Genomic DNA, 13834 nt, shown 5'->3' with positions numbered 1-13834 from the left:
TGTATTTTAAATGGGAAATCTTGGAAATCAAATAGAAAGTATTTAGGATTGAAATTAAGAGCTCAAACTCGCAGGAATTTTTAGTTTAGCACAAAGAACAATATTTTACTTGATGAGCAACGAAAAATAAACTTTCGCCGGAAACGAAGCATCCTAATATATATACATTATATATAAGGTACTCGCGGGTAATAAGGCCTAATTGACAGAAATGATATTTAAAATAACTGCCTCCGCTAAAGGCTACTCTAGTAGAAGGGTCTTGCATAGAGATGTTACGACAAATTTATAAAGCCCCGATACCACTTTCCCTGTCTTCTATATTTCATCATCCGTCATATGCTGTCGTAGCGCAGAAGAAATTATAAAAAACAATCTAGTCTTCTGATTCTTAAAAAGTATTGTTGCTAAATTTAAGTAATGATTCATCTCTAATACTAATTTTATCAAGTATAGTTAAACTATTTCAGTTTGTTGTAACCCGTAGGCCTTATTACCGTACCGTAGTAAAATAAGGCCCATTCGTATGTTTTTTGTAAAAGTATTATTTTTTGTTTGTTTATGGTAAAAATTACCATTACTTCATTACATTTTATGGCTAATGTATTTAAATAAAGATTAATGATACATTTCGATAATTAAATGCAATATTTTCGATTCTATTCAAAATCTCCGTTAGACAGGCCTTATTAACTGCCGGTACCTTACATATATTCGGGGACAGAATAATTAAAATAATAATTTATTTGGAGAAAAAAAATACAATCATATTTTCTTTCGCACCTAATTTAAATGTAATTCAAATAATATATATCAATTTATTTATCTCGACTTGGCAATAAAAAACATTAACTAATTCTATCATATAGATATGACTGGAACAAAATTTTCCTTATTCTCTCCATAATATGAATTATTTTATGAAATTGTCTGTGGGATCGTCGTGTGATCAGTTGTCATAAAGTCGATTATTATTATTTTAAATTATATAACAACATTGAATCATGGGGTAAACTGGTTTTTATTACAAGAAGAATATATCAATAAATCGTAGTGTACATTTATAATACACATTACAGATTAATTACAATATATAACCGTAGCGTCTGCATATTTTATATTTTTATTCATTTTTAATTTATACATTTATCATTTTTTTTTACATATATTATCAGTTATTGGCATAATTATCAATATTTATTTATTTATTTATAACGATTAATTATTATTATTAATATTATTATATTATAATTATTATTATTCAGTTATATACATTTGACATTGCTGATAATATATATTTTTTCTTATGCTAGCACCTTAGGTACAATCCAGTTCACTTTTCACAGCCATACAGATAATTTGCTTTCCTTCAGTGAACAAAAAAAAATTTATATACTCATACAATTACATAATTATGCAAATAATAGATTACACAACAATCAATTAATTAAAATTAATCTGTCAAAGTAATAAACAAGAAATAATTATCTCATTTGTCAATTTTTAAACTTTGGTTGCGACGAAGTACTTCGTCAAAAAATATAAAATTTATCGACTCATTAGGCCGCGAAAAAAAAATTAATCAATTGATAAATTAATTTATTTAAAATCTAAATATCTAAATAAACATTTTGTTATTGTTATTTTATTACTCTATATATATATATATATATATATATATATATATATATATATATATATATATATATATATATATATATATATATATATATATATATATATATATATTTTATTTTTTTTTTACGGTACAAATTAGAAAATATCTAAAAAATATACACTTGTCGGTAACTTTCATATATATAAATTGCACGTACTTAAAATCTATATCTATTTTAATAATTAATTAATTAATTAATAATATTTTATTAAATTTAATAAAATAAACAAAAATATAAATGGCAACAATTAAATCAGCGCTCGATTAACGCTTAGAAATTTTACTGAAAAAGAATTTATAATAATTACTAACTTATATATATTTATATAACCTAATAATAATAATAATATATAATATAATATAATATAAAATAAATTTACACGATACTCTCACGCTCAGATTGTATGTCATAACCAGCAATGACTCCACGTCTCAATGAAACGTCACTACTTCTAAGTCCATTACCATTAAATAAATTAACAAGCCAACTTCTCAATGAATTTCTAGCAGATGTTTTTTTATCAGTAACGTTATCATTTGTTGATCCCTGGGTTACTTGATCTAATGATCTCCAAGGTTTAGCAGTCGCTATTTCACCAGTACAAGTCGTATTATCACCGAGTAATGGGGTATCTGCTTCTTCGTTTGACGAATGATGATGGTGATGATGATGATGGTCATTACGTGATGACACCATTAGCAAATCACCATTAGGATAATTATTATTGATGACTTTATCGGTGATATCATCTTGCGTACCACTGGTACACTTGTCACAATTTTCTAATGACCGACATAATTTTTTAAAATCTTTACAACTTAAACGTAACGACTCGTTCCTTACTAGTGCAAGTGGGAATGGATCTAGCGAACGGGTTTCTCGTATTAATTGAGATGGGTAATCGCTTGTTGTTGATGACGAGGCTATTGTTGATAACACGCGTGGATTTTTATGGTCTTTAGTGTCTAAAAATAAATCGTCGAGAGCAAGTTTGATGTTAGCGGCGCGTAAGTCTGCTTGTTCTTTAACGCTCGTGTTGACTTGGGTGCTTTTTGAAATATTATCGAGGATGAATTTTCCGAGGCGGACAGCACGAGGTACGGGGCTGGAATTACCGCATTGTGAGACTGAGTCTTCGGTAGGACGGGGAACGTTAGACTGTCTTCTGCTGCCAGCACCCAGTCCTCCAAGGAGCGAAGGCTGCCGTGAGTCGGGATTTAATTTTGGACTTCGTCTTGGACGACAGAATAGTGGAGGCAAATCATTTATGTCCACCTACACAACAAAAATCATATATTTAATTATTTATTGATAATAAGTATCTCAGTTTTATTTATTAATTGTATTCAGAAAAAAATTTTCATAAGCTTATGAATAAACCGAATTTTTTAAAGAATTTAAAAATTAACAAATAATTTAAAAAGTTATAAATTATTAAAATATATTTTTTTTATTTGTCAATTTTTTTTAATTAAATGATTAAGCAAAAAATACTAATTTCCAACAACCGTAATTATGATACTAAAAATAGCAGACTTTAAGAAAATTTATTTCATTTAAATAAATAAAAAAAATATCCGTAGAAAAAATTTTTAAAAATCTTTTTGTGCATATTTGAAAAATTGTATTTTATTTACAAGTTTACTATTTTCTACAAAAATTACAAATTTGTTTGATGTCTGCTACTTTCAGTATCATTCGCACTTTCATAAAAAAAAAATTTCATAGAAATGATCTTATTTAAAAATAAAAAATTTTACTAAGAATTATTAAGTAAAAATTAATTTTTTAAAATGTTTTTTTTTATTATAGACTCCAAATATTATGATTTATTTTTTAAAAATATAAAATTATTATTAAAATTTTTTAAAAATATATAAATAATGGCATTCCTTGTAACTAAAAAAAATCAGACCTGATTCTAAATATTTAATAATAAATAATTAGTATAAAAAATTAATTTAAAAGTACAAGCTTTGGTATAGAATAAAATTTTCATTGAGTGAATCCACTGGGACCGAGCAAACATCATCTCGTTGAAATCTCAATTCTTCGCAATTGAGTTGAGCAAAAAAAATTATTATTTACTATTAGTTATTAATATGAAAATATTATTTTACCTCACGTTTTTGTATAGCTTTCTCATTGGCACCAACTAACCAGTAGGTTTTAACATCACCTTTTCCTTTCATGTGCACAAGACCTCGTTCTTCGATATTATAGCCACCAATTTTGTCTAAAACGTCTTTACATTGAGCACTTATGTGAATCCGTAAAGGTTCTCCTGTTGATTCCATACGAGATGCTGTATTCACCGTATCTCCAAAAAGACAATAACGTGGCATCGTCAGACCTACAACTCCCGCTACTACGGGGCCTATAAAACACAACGACGACAATAAATAAATTTTTTTTATTAACAAATCCAAATATAATTAATTATAATAATAATTTAATTTATATTTTGTGGCAAAAATTATAAGCTTTAAGTTCTGATATAACTTAGAGTTTAAAAAAAATTTTCAAATTAAAAATTATACTTGACATTGCGTGCAAAAAAAAATTTCTTTTCATGCTAAATATTTAATTAGTAGCCACTAAGATCTATGAAGTAAACATACATGTGTACTTAAAAATCAATAGAGATTTAAGTAGATTTTTAAGTAGATTCTTATAAAGTAAATAAAAATTTTCCATACCAGTATGAATTCCTATTCGTAATTTTAATGTATCACTTGGCCGATGAGCAATCGTATGATGTTTTACTGCATTAAGAAGTTCTAGTGACATTGAAGCTATTTCACCTGCATGTTTATTGCCATTTTTTAATGGCAATCCCGATACCTAAAAACAATTTTTTTTTTTTAAATTCATCGATATATTAAATTCATATTTTTATTTAGCTTATATATTTAAAATGAGTTACAAAAGAAGTTTTTTCTTTTGTTTCGAAAAAGTTCGATGCTTTAAACTCATATTTTTTTTTTTTTTCAAATAAATGATATAATTATATAAAAATAATTTTATTATTTACGTACCACCATATATGCGTCACCAATAGTTTCAACTTTATAAACGTCATATCCTTTAATTATGCGATCAAATAATGTATATAAATCGTTAAGAAAATTGACAACCTAAAAAATAAATATATAATTATTATGAGTGTGAATGTACTGACAATTGTCTATTTTAAAAATTATGAAATAAGTGAATTAAGAGCCAGTTTTTCAAACCGAGTTTAAATTAATATTACTAGTATATGTATATATTATTAATATATAGATATACCAGCAATAATAATTTAAATCGGGATTAAAAATAAACCCGGTTGAAAAACTGATCCTAAATATTAATCGAATAAAATTAAAAAAACGCGCACTTGTAGAATTTGAAAATCAGTATGTGCATTTTTTTATTTTTATATTTTCAATTATTTAATTCGTTAATTTGTAATTTAAAGTTTGTCTCATATCTTTTATATTCAACGAGTGCATGATACTGAAGTTAGCTGACGTCTACTAATTTTTGGATTTTTTTTAAAATGATTCTTTTATAAAGAAAAATATTTCGAAAAATTGCACTTATGGTTTTTTCAATTTTCTACATATGCATATTTTTAGTTGTTTTTTTAATTGAATTGTTGAAAAAAAAAATTCAAAAATTGGCAATTGTCTGCTAAATTGAGGATCATAAAGATTACGAGTATAGCAGACATCTCTTTAAAATGTGTCTGATGGCTGCTATTTTCGCACTCATACTCACACTCGATAATTATTTTGTTAATGAATGAATAAATAAATAAACAAATAAATAAATAAATAAATTAATTAATTTACCTGGAACGGAGTACTTTCAGCAGACATAGCTGTAAATCCAACAATATCACTGAAATAAATAGTTACTGAATCAAAAGCTTCTGGTTCAACTCCAATTCCATTAGTCAAACAATTAGCAACAGGTCTGTAAAAATTCAAAATAAAAAATTTTCTAATTGTAAACAAAAGAACAAAAAAACAATCATTTCAAAAAACTAACTCAGGTAACATTCTATGAAGTAGATCCTCGGTTTTTTGTTTCTCCTCGAAGAGAAGGCGCGTACGCTCACTGACTAGATCCTCGAGGTTGTTGGCATACTTCTCCATCATGTCCATCATTTGATCCATAATATTGCGATGTCTACCCGCTTTCATTTTCTTCAACCGCGTTCTGATTGTCTTGAAATCTGGTCTCAATTCTGGACACTCTGCCCAGCAGTCTGTTATCGTGTTTACAACGTAGTCCGGACAATCGGCGTCAGATTCGGACAGAATTTCTATGTTGGGTCTAAATGGCGGCTCGCCATCCTCTGGGTATTTTTTTACTCTGTCTATTATTTCTGTTAACAAAAAATGTTGTTAATATTTGGTTCAATAAAAATAAATAAAATTAATAAATGTGTTAATGGTATTTTAAATACCTTTGGGTTCCAAACTAACTCCTCCATATGGTCCTTTTCTACCGACTATTTCAAAAAGTATTATGGCAAAAGAGTAAATATCACCTTCTTGTGTACCTCTGATAGGTGCATTGGGATCTCTTAGTAATTCTGGTGCTTTCCAAAATAAATCTATAATAAATTAATAAACAATTAAAATTTAACAAATAATTATTTATTAAAACTCGTTATTATAATTTTTCTAATTTTCGAGGCCAGACAACAGGCTCATTAATTTATAAATTTATTATTTTCATAAATTTTTAACAATTTAATAGATTCCATAAATAAATTACCATCGATCTACTTGATTATTCCGAAAATTTGACTTAGAATTCCCTGGTGGATCTGAATTACGGGAATTTACCACAGTTTATGGCAACTCGGGACAATTTGCGGCATTTGCAGCGAATTACGATAAAACGCGGTAATTTATAATAATTTCCGGCAATTTTTACCGTAAGTACTGTATGCTTTCTTAAATTTTTAGAGTTTTTACAATGCGGTACTTCAGTTTACGGTAAATTCCCGCAGGTTTGCCGTAATTTTGCGGTAAATTATCGTTCTCTCAATGTAAATTTACGGTGAAAATACCATCCTATTACCATTAATTACCGTAAGTTTGCTGTAAAAGACCGATTTTACTGCAAATTGTGGTAATTATCGTAATTTACCGTAATTCGAATCCACTAAGGAAATAATTGTATAGTAATTAGGCCATTTCCGGTTTTCCTGGTTTGTGGGCAACTTGTTAAAGTATTTTGGAGACTGGCGTGATTTAAATCAGTTACTACACGGAGAGAAAAATTAATCTCTACTAAATTTGAAAAAAAAATTACAAATTGAGAAGTAATCTCCAAACGTTAAAAAAAATCAAAACTTGTACAAAACTCAAAGTAAAAATTACAACATACTATTTAGAATAACAATTTCTGATTATAAAAATTACTGCATTCAAAATAAAATTTACTAGCGACAAATAAAAATTATAATGTTCCAATAATTTTGACTATTGTACTTAGTAAATATTAGTTAATGCGCTTTGTGAAAGATGTACTCTGCCGAGTAATTTTTACAATACAGATAGTCATTTTTACAATCTCAAATAGTAATTTTATTTTTCGGAGTAGCAATTTGTCTTACCGACATTCTAAAATGTACAGTACCTACGTAGAATTACATTGGAGATGTAATATTTATCATCTACAAAACAAAAATTGCAACTAATTTACTAACTTTTAATAATTCTAATAACAATTTCTACTGTTTGTAAGCTTTAACTATTTTTATATAAATAAGTAAATATTTATTTTTTCCAAGCGAAAATTTAACGAAGTTGTACTGTAATTATTATGATAAGTGAAAATGACAATCTAGATAGTAATAATTGAAATAAAAAATTAATTTTCACCAAATCATCGTAATTTTTTTTTATGGATTTTAATTTTTTTTTTTAGAGAGCAAATTTTTCATTGTGATTGTAATTATTATTTAATTTTGAGCTGAATTTTTTTCCATGTAACATATTTACTGAGGTATAGATTATATTGGGTCTTTATAATTATTAATATGAATATAAAAAGAAATAAATAAATTATAATCTTACTTCGATTATACTGATGTTCGCCAATACTTTCAGATTCGGCACAATGCCGCATATCATGAAGACCAAAGTCAGAAACTTGAAGTACCCATCGGGAAGTAACAACACAATTTGAAGACTTTAAATTACCATGACAGACTAGCACGGACGATTCGTGAATATACAGCATACCCTAATAACAATAATTCATTAATTAATTGAATTAATATACTAATGAAATATAAAATATAATATAATTTACCTTAATGAGATCATGAACTAATGATGCAATGAACATATCATCTAACTTAATATCTTCATTTTCAATTATATCCTAAAAAATATTATTTGTTAATGAAATATTATTAGCAATTAATTAGCAAAATAAGTAAGTGGTAATTATTTACGTACGTAAAGACTTCCTTTGGCACAATAGTCGGTAATTAATAATATTCTTGTCGGTTCAACACAAGCACCGATAAATGAATTAAGATTACCGTGTCTTATTTCACGTAATACACGCATTTCTTTCATTACGTCACGTGATACATCTTTTTTCTTAGTAAATTTAAGTTCTTTTATTCTTACAACAACTCCATGATAATGCCCCGTTTGTGCAAATACTTGACCACCACATCTTGATTCATAAGACATCGCGCTGACTAAACTTAACTATAAATAAGATCATTTTTAATTAAAATAATTGGTAATAATAATGATTCTTATAAAATTTAATTTACAGAAAAATTATTAATTAATACAATTATTATTAAATTGTACTATAACATATATATATCTATTAGGGTGGCCCAAAAAAACCAACTATTTTTTTTTTCGAATCTCTTATGAAAATTCGTTGGCTTACGAAATTTTGAGAAGCTTCTCCAAAAATCAGCTCGATAAAAAATTTTCAAGAGGTCGCTCACGAATTTTGAAAATATCAAAAATCATTGAAATTACGATTTTTTAGTTCTAAATTTTTTCTTCCTCGTTGCGGCAATAGTTTATATTTGTAAAATCATGTTTATGCTGAAAATTTCAGCCCAAAATTTGAATATTTAAACGGCGCTTAAGAATTTTGAATGTTTCCGAGTGCTGTCGTTTGGATGTTTTCGAGCGACAATAATTGAGTCATAAAAAAATTCAATAACCAATTCAAACTATTAGTTACGAATTATCAGTAAATATTCAAAATTCTTGAGCGCCGTTTAAATATTTAAATTTTGGGCTGAAATTTATAACATAGTCATCAATTTACAAGTATAAACTATTGCTGCCACGAGAAAGAAAAAATTTAGAAATTAAAAATTCGAATTTCAATCATTTTTAATATTTTCAAAATTCGTGAGCGACCTCTTGAAAATTTTTTATCGAGCTGATTTTTGGAGAGTCTTCTTAAAACATCGTAAAAAATAGTTGATTTTTTTGGGCCACCCTATTATGTATGTACATAGGAGGGAGGAGAACTAAACAGTGCAGAGGGCGGGGGGACTAATAATGAGGTATCCCTAAATTTTTATCAAAAAATTTTGATTCTGTAAAAAAATAGTATGACCTCAATTTGATATATATTTTCTTATCAATTTAAAAAAGCTACAGGGACTCCTAGTGTTAAATTACCTCAGGTGTATTTCAGTAATCAGCTTGACAATAATTACAATTTTAAAAATTTTGAAATTTAATTAACTTTTAATAACTTTTTAATCTATTACTTAAAGCAACATATAATTACTTTTTTAAAAATATTTTTTTATAATTAAAACTAACAAATATTTTACTTTAAAGTTAATAATACATTATGATTAACAACTAAAAAAATTCCCAACTTAAAGTAGGTAGTTAACCTCTTTTCAAAAATCGAAAGTGTCAGTCGAAAAATGTTAATGGCTTTAGTTTTATGGTAAAAAACGATTAAAATTTTTTTTTCTTCACAGAAAAATTGAATTTAATCAAATTTATTAAATATAAACTGATGAATTAGAAGATCAGTTGTCAGTTGAATCTAGTCTATGGGATCAGTTGTCTGTGGGATCAATTATCATGTGATCCCTCATCGGGGATCAGTTGTCATGGGATTCCCCCTCCCCCCTCCCTTACATTATATTGGGAAAGGTCCTAGGTGATTTTACAGAATAAGTACTAAAAATGAGACACCAAAATTCAATGAATAAAAGATTATCTATGTCAAAAATATAAACAGCAGTATGACTATGTGCAATGCAAACCACAATAGAAAAAATAATAATATTAAGTAATGGGAATAATTTTAAGTAGTAATAAATAAATGAATATTTACTTTACTAGGTGAAGACATGAGATTATCAAGATGAGGATAACCGTGTATATCACTAGGATCTATTTTCCACAAGAGACCTTCTATTTCCTGTTCAATTTTCCATCGTCTATATATACTCATTGTTATTACAGCAACGCAGAATAAAATAATAGCAAGTATTGCAGCTGCAATAATACTGTGCCCATGAGTATCATCTTTAGGACAATGTTCATTAAGAAAACCACAACCGGGTTCAGCTTCTGGTTTATTTTTCCCAGGCCATTCCATCGACTCCGATGGCCTGTATACCTAAAATTTATATTTATAAACATGTAGATACTTTTTTTAGTATATTTATTATTCAAATTTTTTTTCTATATATTAGCTTATAAATTACGATTTAATGCAAGTATTAATTAATTAATAATAATAATATTTGTAATTGTAAAGTATAAGACATTCTAATTTGTATATAGATTTTAGTGACACATAATATAAGTAATTATTTTAATGGCAACACTTTGACGTTAATTACGTCATTATCAGAATAAATCGTTAATTTTAAAACACCTGGATATTGAGTTGTTAATTTTACGAATTAATGTTAATGTTTTTTTTTTACTTTCAACCCCTGACAAGCACACATCCAAACGGTATACCTCTTTAGGCATTGAGGGTAAAAAGTATCCAACATATTTTATTTTCAAATATTTTGGTCCCTAATAAAGTTAGAGATTTTTTTTTAAATTAAAGCTGAGAAAATTCTCTATAATATAGATATAATATTATTTGTATAAATTTATTTATCTATATTTTAAAAAAGAGCCCTTTGTTAAATATACACAAAAATTATAAGGAAATAAAATTTTAGGGTGGGTACTTTGTACTCAGTGTGCTTGTCAGGGGTTAAACTTTTTTAATTTCCCGTCATGAAAATTTAAAATTTGCAAGAATAAGGAAAGTTATTGATTTTGGTCCGATTTTTGAAAAAGAGTTCTCATTAGATCTTGACGTTTTGAGGTCTTAGTAAATTACTCTAATTATTTCCGGGTGGACTTCCAGTCATGTGTGTGTGTGTGTGTGTGTGTGTGTGTGTAAATATTGTTCAATGATATCTTTGGAACGAATCAACCGATTTGAATATTTTTGGCGGCAATCGAAAAGCCTCACTAAGAATTAATTAGATTTTGGAGTCGATCGGTCGAGTAGTTTACAAGTTTTTGATGCATAATTCGTAAATTTCCAGACCGATTTGTTTCTAAGTTTGATTAAATTTGTCTGAACAAGCAAAATATCGTCGAACAAAAATTACTTTTCTCAGCGCGATGTACATATTTTTGGTCCAACTGTTTTTTGACTTGGAAGAGTTCAAAAGTTTACCAATAATTACAATTTCGAGGTTTCCAAGTTCAAAAAAAGCGGGAAGTTTTGGGTTGGCCCACAGAGTTAACCATTTTTCAGAATTTTTTTATACTTGGTAATTAAATTTGTAATTTTTTAAATAAGAATAACAAAAAAATTTCGTCTATAATTAATTCTAATTATTCGATTATAAATAATTATTTGTATTGTGTCAATAAAATGAATACAAATTTAAAATTTCTTATACTACATAATTATTAAGCAGTCAAATTAAAATATTAATAATAATAATAATTAATGTAATAAATAAATAAATAACTAAATAAATAAATGCACACGCGCACGATAATATTTAGACAACTCACTCACTAGAGCTTCACCCTGTTGAAATAATCCCACAGGTTTCATTTGATATTCACAGGAAAAATTGACAGGTAATGAATTCAGACTGGCAACAAAATGAAAATGTTCTTTTTTGAGCGCAAGGACTGAAAAATTACCTTCCGAATCGCCATGTTTGTCAAGTTTTATTGTCTGTCCACTGACGCCTTCAATTGCAAACATATACATCATTTTTTTTACCTGATATTATTTACCAGTTTTATAATAATAAAAATATATATTATTACTTAATAAATATATATATACATATATACAATAACTTACTTTGATAAGTATGCCTCCGAATTATTGTTTCGATAATTTGGGTGCCATTGCTCGCTATTTCCTCAAGTGTACGATCTGGCTGTTCACGTAACAATTGGTCAAGTGCTGTCGCATATAGTTTTACAGAGTCATACAAATATGCCGCGTAAATAGACACATATTTTTCGAAATTTGAATAGTTAAATAAGTCGGGTATGAAAAAATTAAATGGCTCTTTGCTTGTGTACTCGCGAACTTTTTCGGTAAAATTTTCATAACTTTGAATTGGCGGAGTCAGAGCTACCACTAGAAGTGAACGTGCGCGCTTCAGGAAGTCTTTTATGTCCAGACAATTTTTCAGAGTATTCAAGTCATTTGGTTCTTAAAAAAAAAAAACATATTATTGTTTAATTTAATGTAAATTAAAGATCAAGTAATTTTTTTATTTAAAACAGGAATAATTTCAATTTACATTTAACGCGCGGGTAATTTAAATAATTTAAATAATAAAATAATGAAGGTAATTAATTTGTTATTTACGTAATTTACATAATTGTTCTTTAACGTGTTTTTTATTTTAAAATTTCTAATCTAGTTAAAGTTAAATTTCTTTTATATCAAATACGATCAATTATTATTATTATTTAAGGGCATTCTCAAACAGTACCCCCCCCCACCACACACACATATGTTTAAAAATATGCAATGATTTTCTACTGTCATAACTGTATTAAAATTTTATTAATTCATTAAAGAAAAATTAAACCATTAATTAAAAAAGGGACAACGTATTTGTAATTTCACCAAAATAGAAATTTTAAAAAATTACTTGCAGTTGCAATCAATTTGGAGTTAAACGAAATTTGTTGAATAAATTTTAGCCTACAAAATTTGAAAATTCAAATTATAAAATTGACATAAAGATTTTACTGAAATTTATTTGACAAATTTCGAGCAACTCCTAATTGATGTCAATTGCAAGTAATTTGTTTTTAAATCTATATATCTCACATATAACTATATATCTCAGAGAAATTGTTCTTTTTCAATTAATGGTTAAGTTTTTTTTTAATTAATTAATTAAATTTTGATACGCTGACAGTTGAAAGTCATTGAAATTTTTCAAAAAATTGGAAACACTGTTTGAAAATGCTTTTAATATGAATTTTTATGAATACTTTTGTTAAAATTATTAATTTTCACTATTAAATAAATTTTTTAATTTTAAAAATTAATCTACAATAATTTAACTGATTATTTTATCATGTGTTTAATTTTTTATACTAATTTTGGATTTTTTAAAATTATCAAATGATTAATTTGTCAATAATAACACCGCAATAATTATTTTTTATAAAATCATAATTATAATAACAGAAAAAAAAATTTTCACTATGTCTCAAAAACTAAACACTAGAACAAATAATAAAATAAATTTTCTTATTTTTCTGAGATGAACTTCCGAGCAATTAATTGTTTTTTTAATATTTATGTAAATTAGATATTTTACCAAAACTTGTTTATTTGATTATTGAGACCTTCTTAAATGGTTAATAAAAATGTATATACTTATATAGCAATTTATGCAATAATTACATTTAATAATGGGTAATTTACTTAAAATATTATAAAATAAAATAAAATGAAATACATACTCCATAAGTACTTGCTTGCTTCTTTCTGTGAATACGTCATCATGTCAACATGGATCACCATGTACTCGCCATTGTCCAATAATCGTTGATTCTGCATTGCATACATTAATTCAATGAGTGATGGTGACGTACCCATAAATACATAAACTGTAACAAAGA

At 26.7% G+C, this 13834-nt stretch overlaps 1 protein-coding gene across 2 annotated transcripts in view; it reads right to left on the bottom strand.

Moving 5' to 3' along the window:
• Positions 1-1764: 1764 nt before the first annotated feature.
• Positions 1765-13834, bottom strand: part of LOC103568452 (receptor-type guanylate cyclase Gyc76C) — a 62554-nt gene continuing 50484 nt past the window's right edge. For both annotated transcript variants that reach the window (XM_008545311.3, XM_053736946.1), the window contains 14 exons: positions 13676-13822; positions 12042-12401; positions 11745-11923; positions 10035-10322; positions 8150-8410; positions 8001-8072; positions 7763-7931; positions 6139-6288; positions 5718-6057; positions 5519-5642; positions 4718-4816; positions 4379-4523; positions 3800-4056; positions 1765-2954 (listed from right to left, as the gene is read on the bottom strand). In XM_008545311.3, the coding sequence (XP_008543533.1) occupies positions 2055-2954; positions 3800-4056; positions 4379-4523; positions 4718-4816; positions 5519-5642; positions 5718-6057; positions 6139-6288; positions 7763-7931; positions 8001-8072; positions 8150-8410; positions 10035-10322; positions 11745-11923; positions 12042-12401; positions 13676-13822 (3491 nt within the window). In that variant the 3' untranslated portion in view covers positions 1765-2054. The remainder of the gene's footprint in view (positions 2955-3799; positions 4057-4378; positions 4524-4717; positions 4817-5518; positions 5643-5717; positions 6058-6138; positions 6289-7762; positions 7932-8000; positions 8073-8149; positions 8411-10034; positions 10323-11744; positions 11924-12041; positions 12402-13675; positions 13823-13834) is intronic.

The sequence above is a fragment of the Microplitis demolitor genome, chromosome 2 (assembly GCF_026212275.2).
Source record: "Microplitis demolitor isolate Queensland-Clemson2020A chromosome 2, iyMicDemo2.1a, whole genome shotgun sequence".
Lineage (NCBI taxonomy): Eukaryota > Metazoa > Arthropoda > Insecta > Hymenoptera > Braconidae > Microplitis > Microplitis demolitor.
Note: the sequence above shows the minus strand (reverse complement) of the source record. Positions and strands in the feature narration are given on the sequence as shown.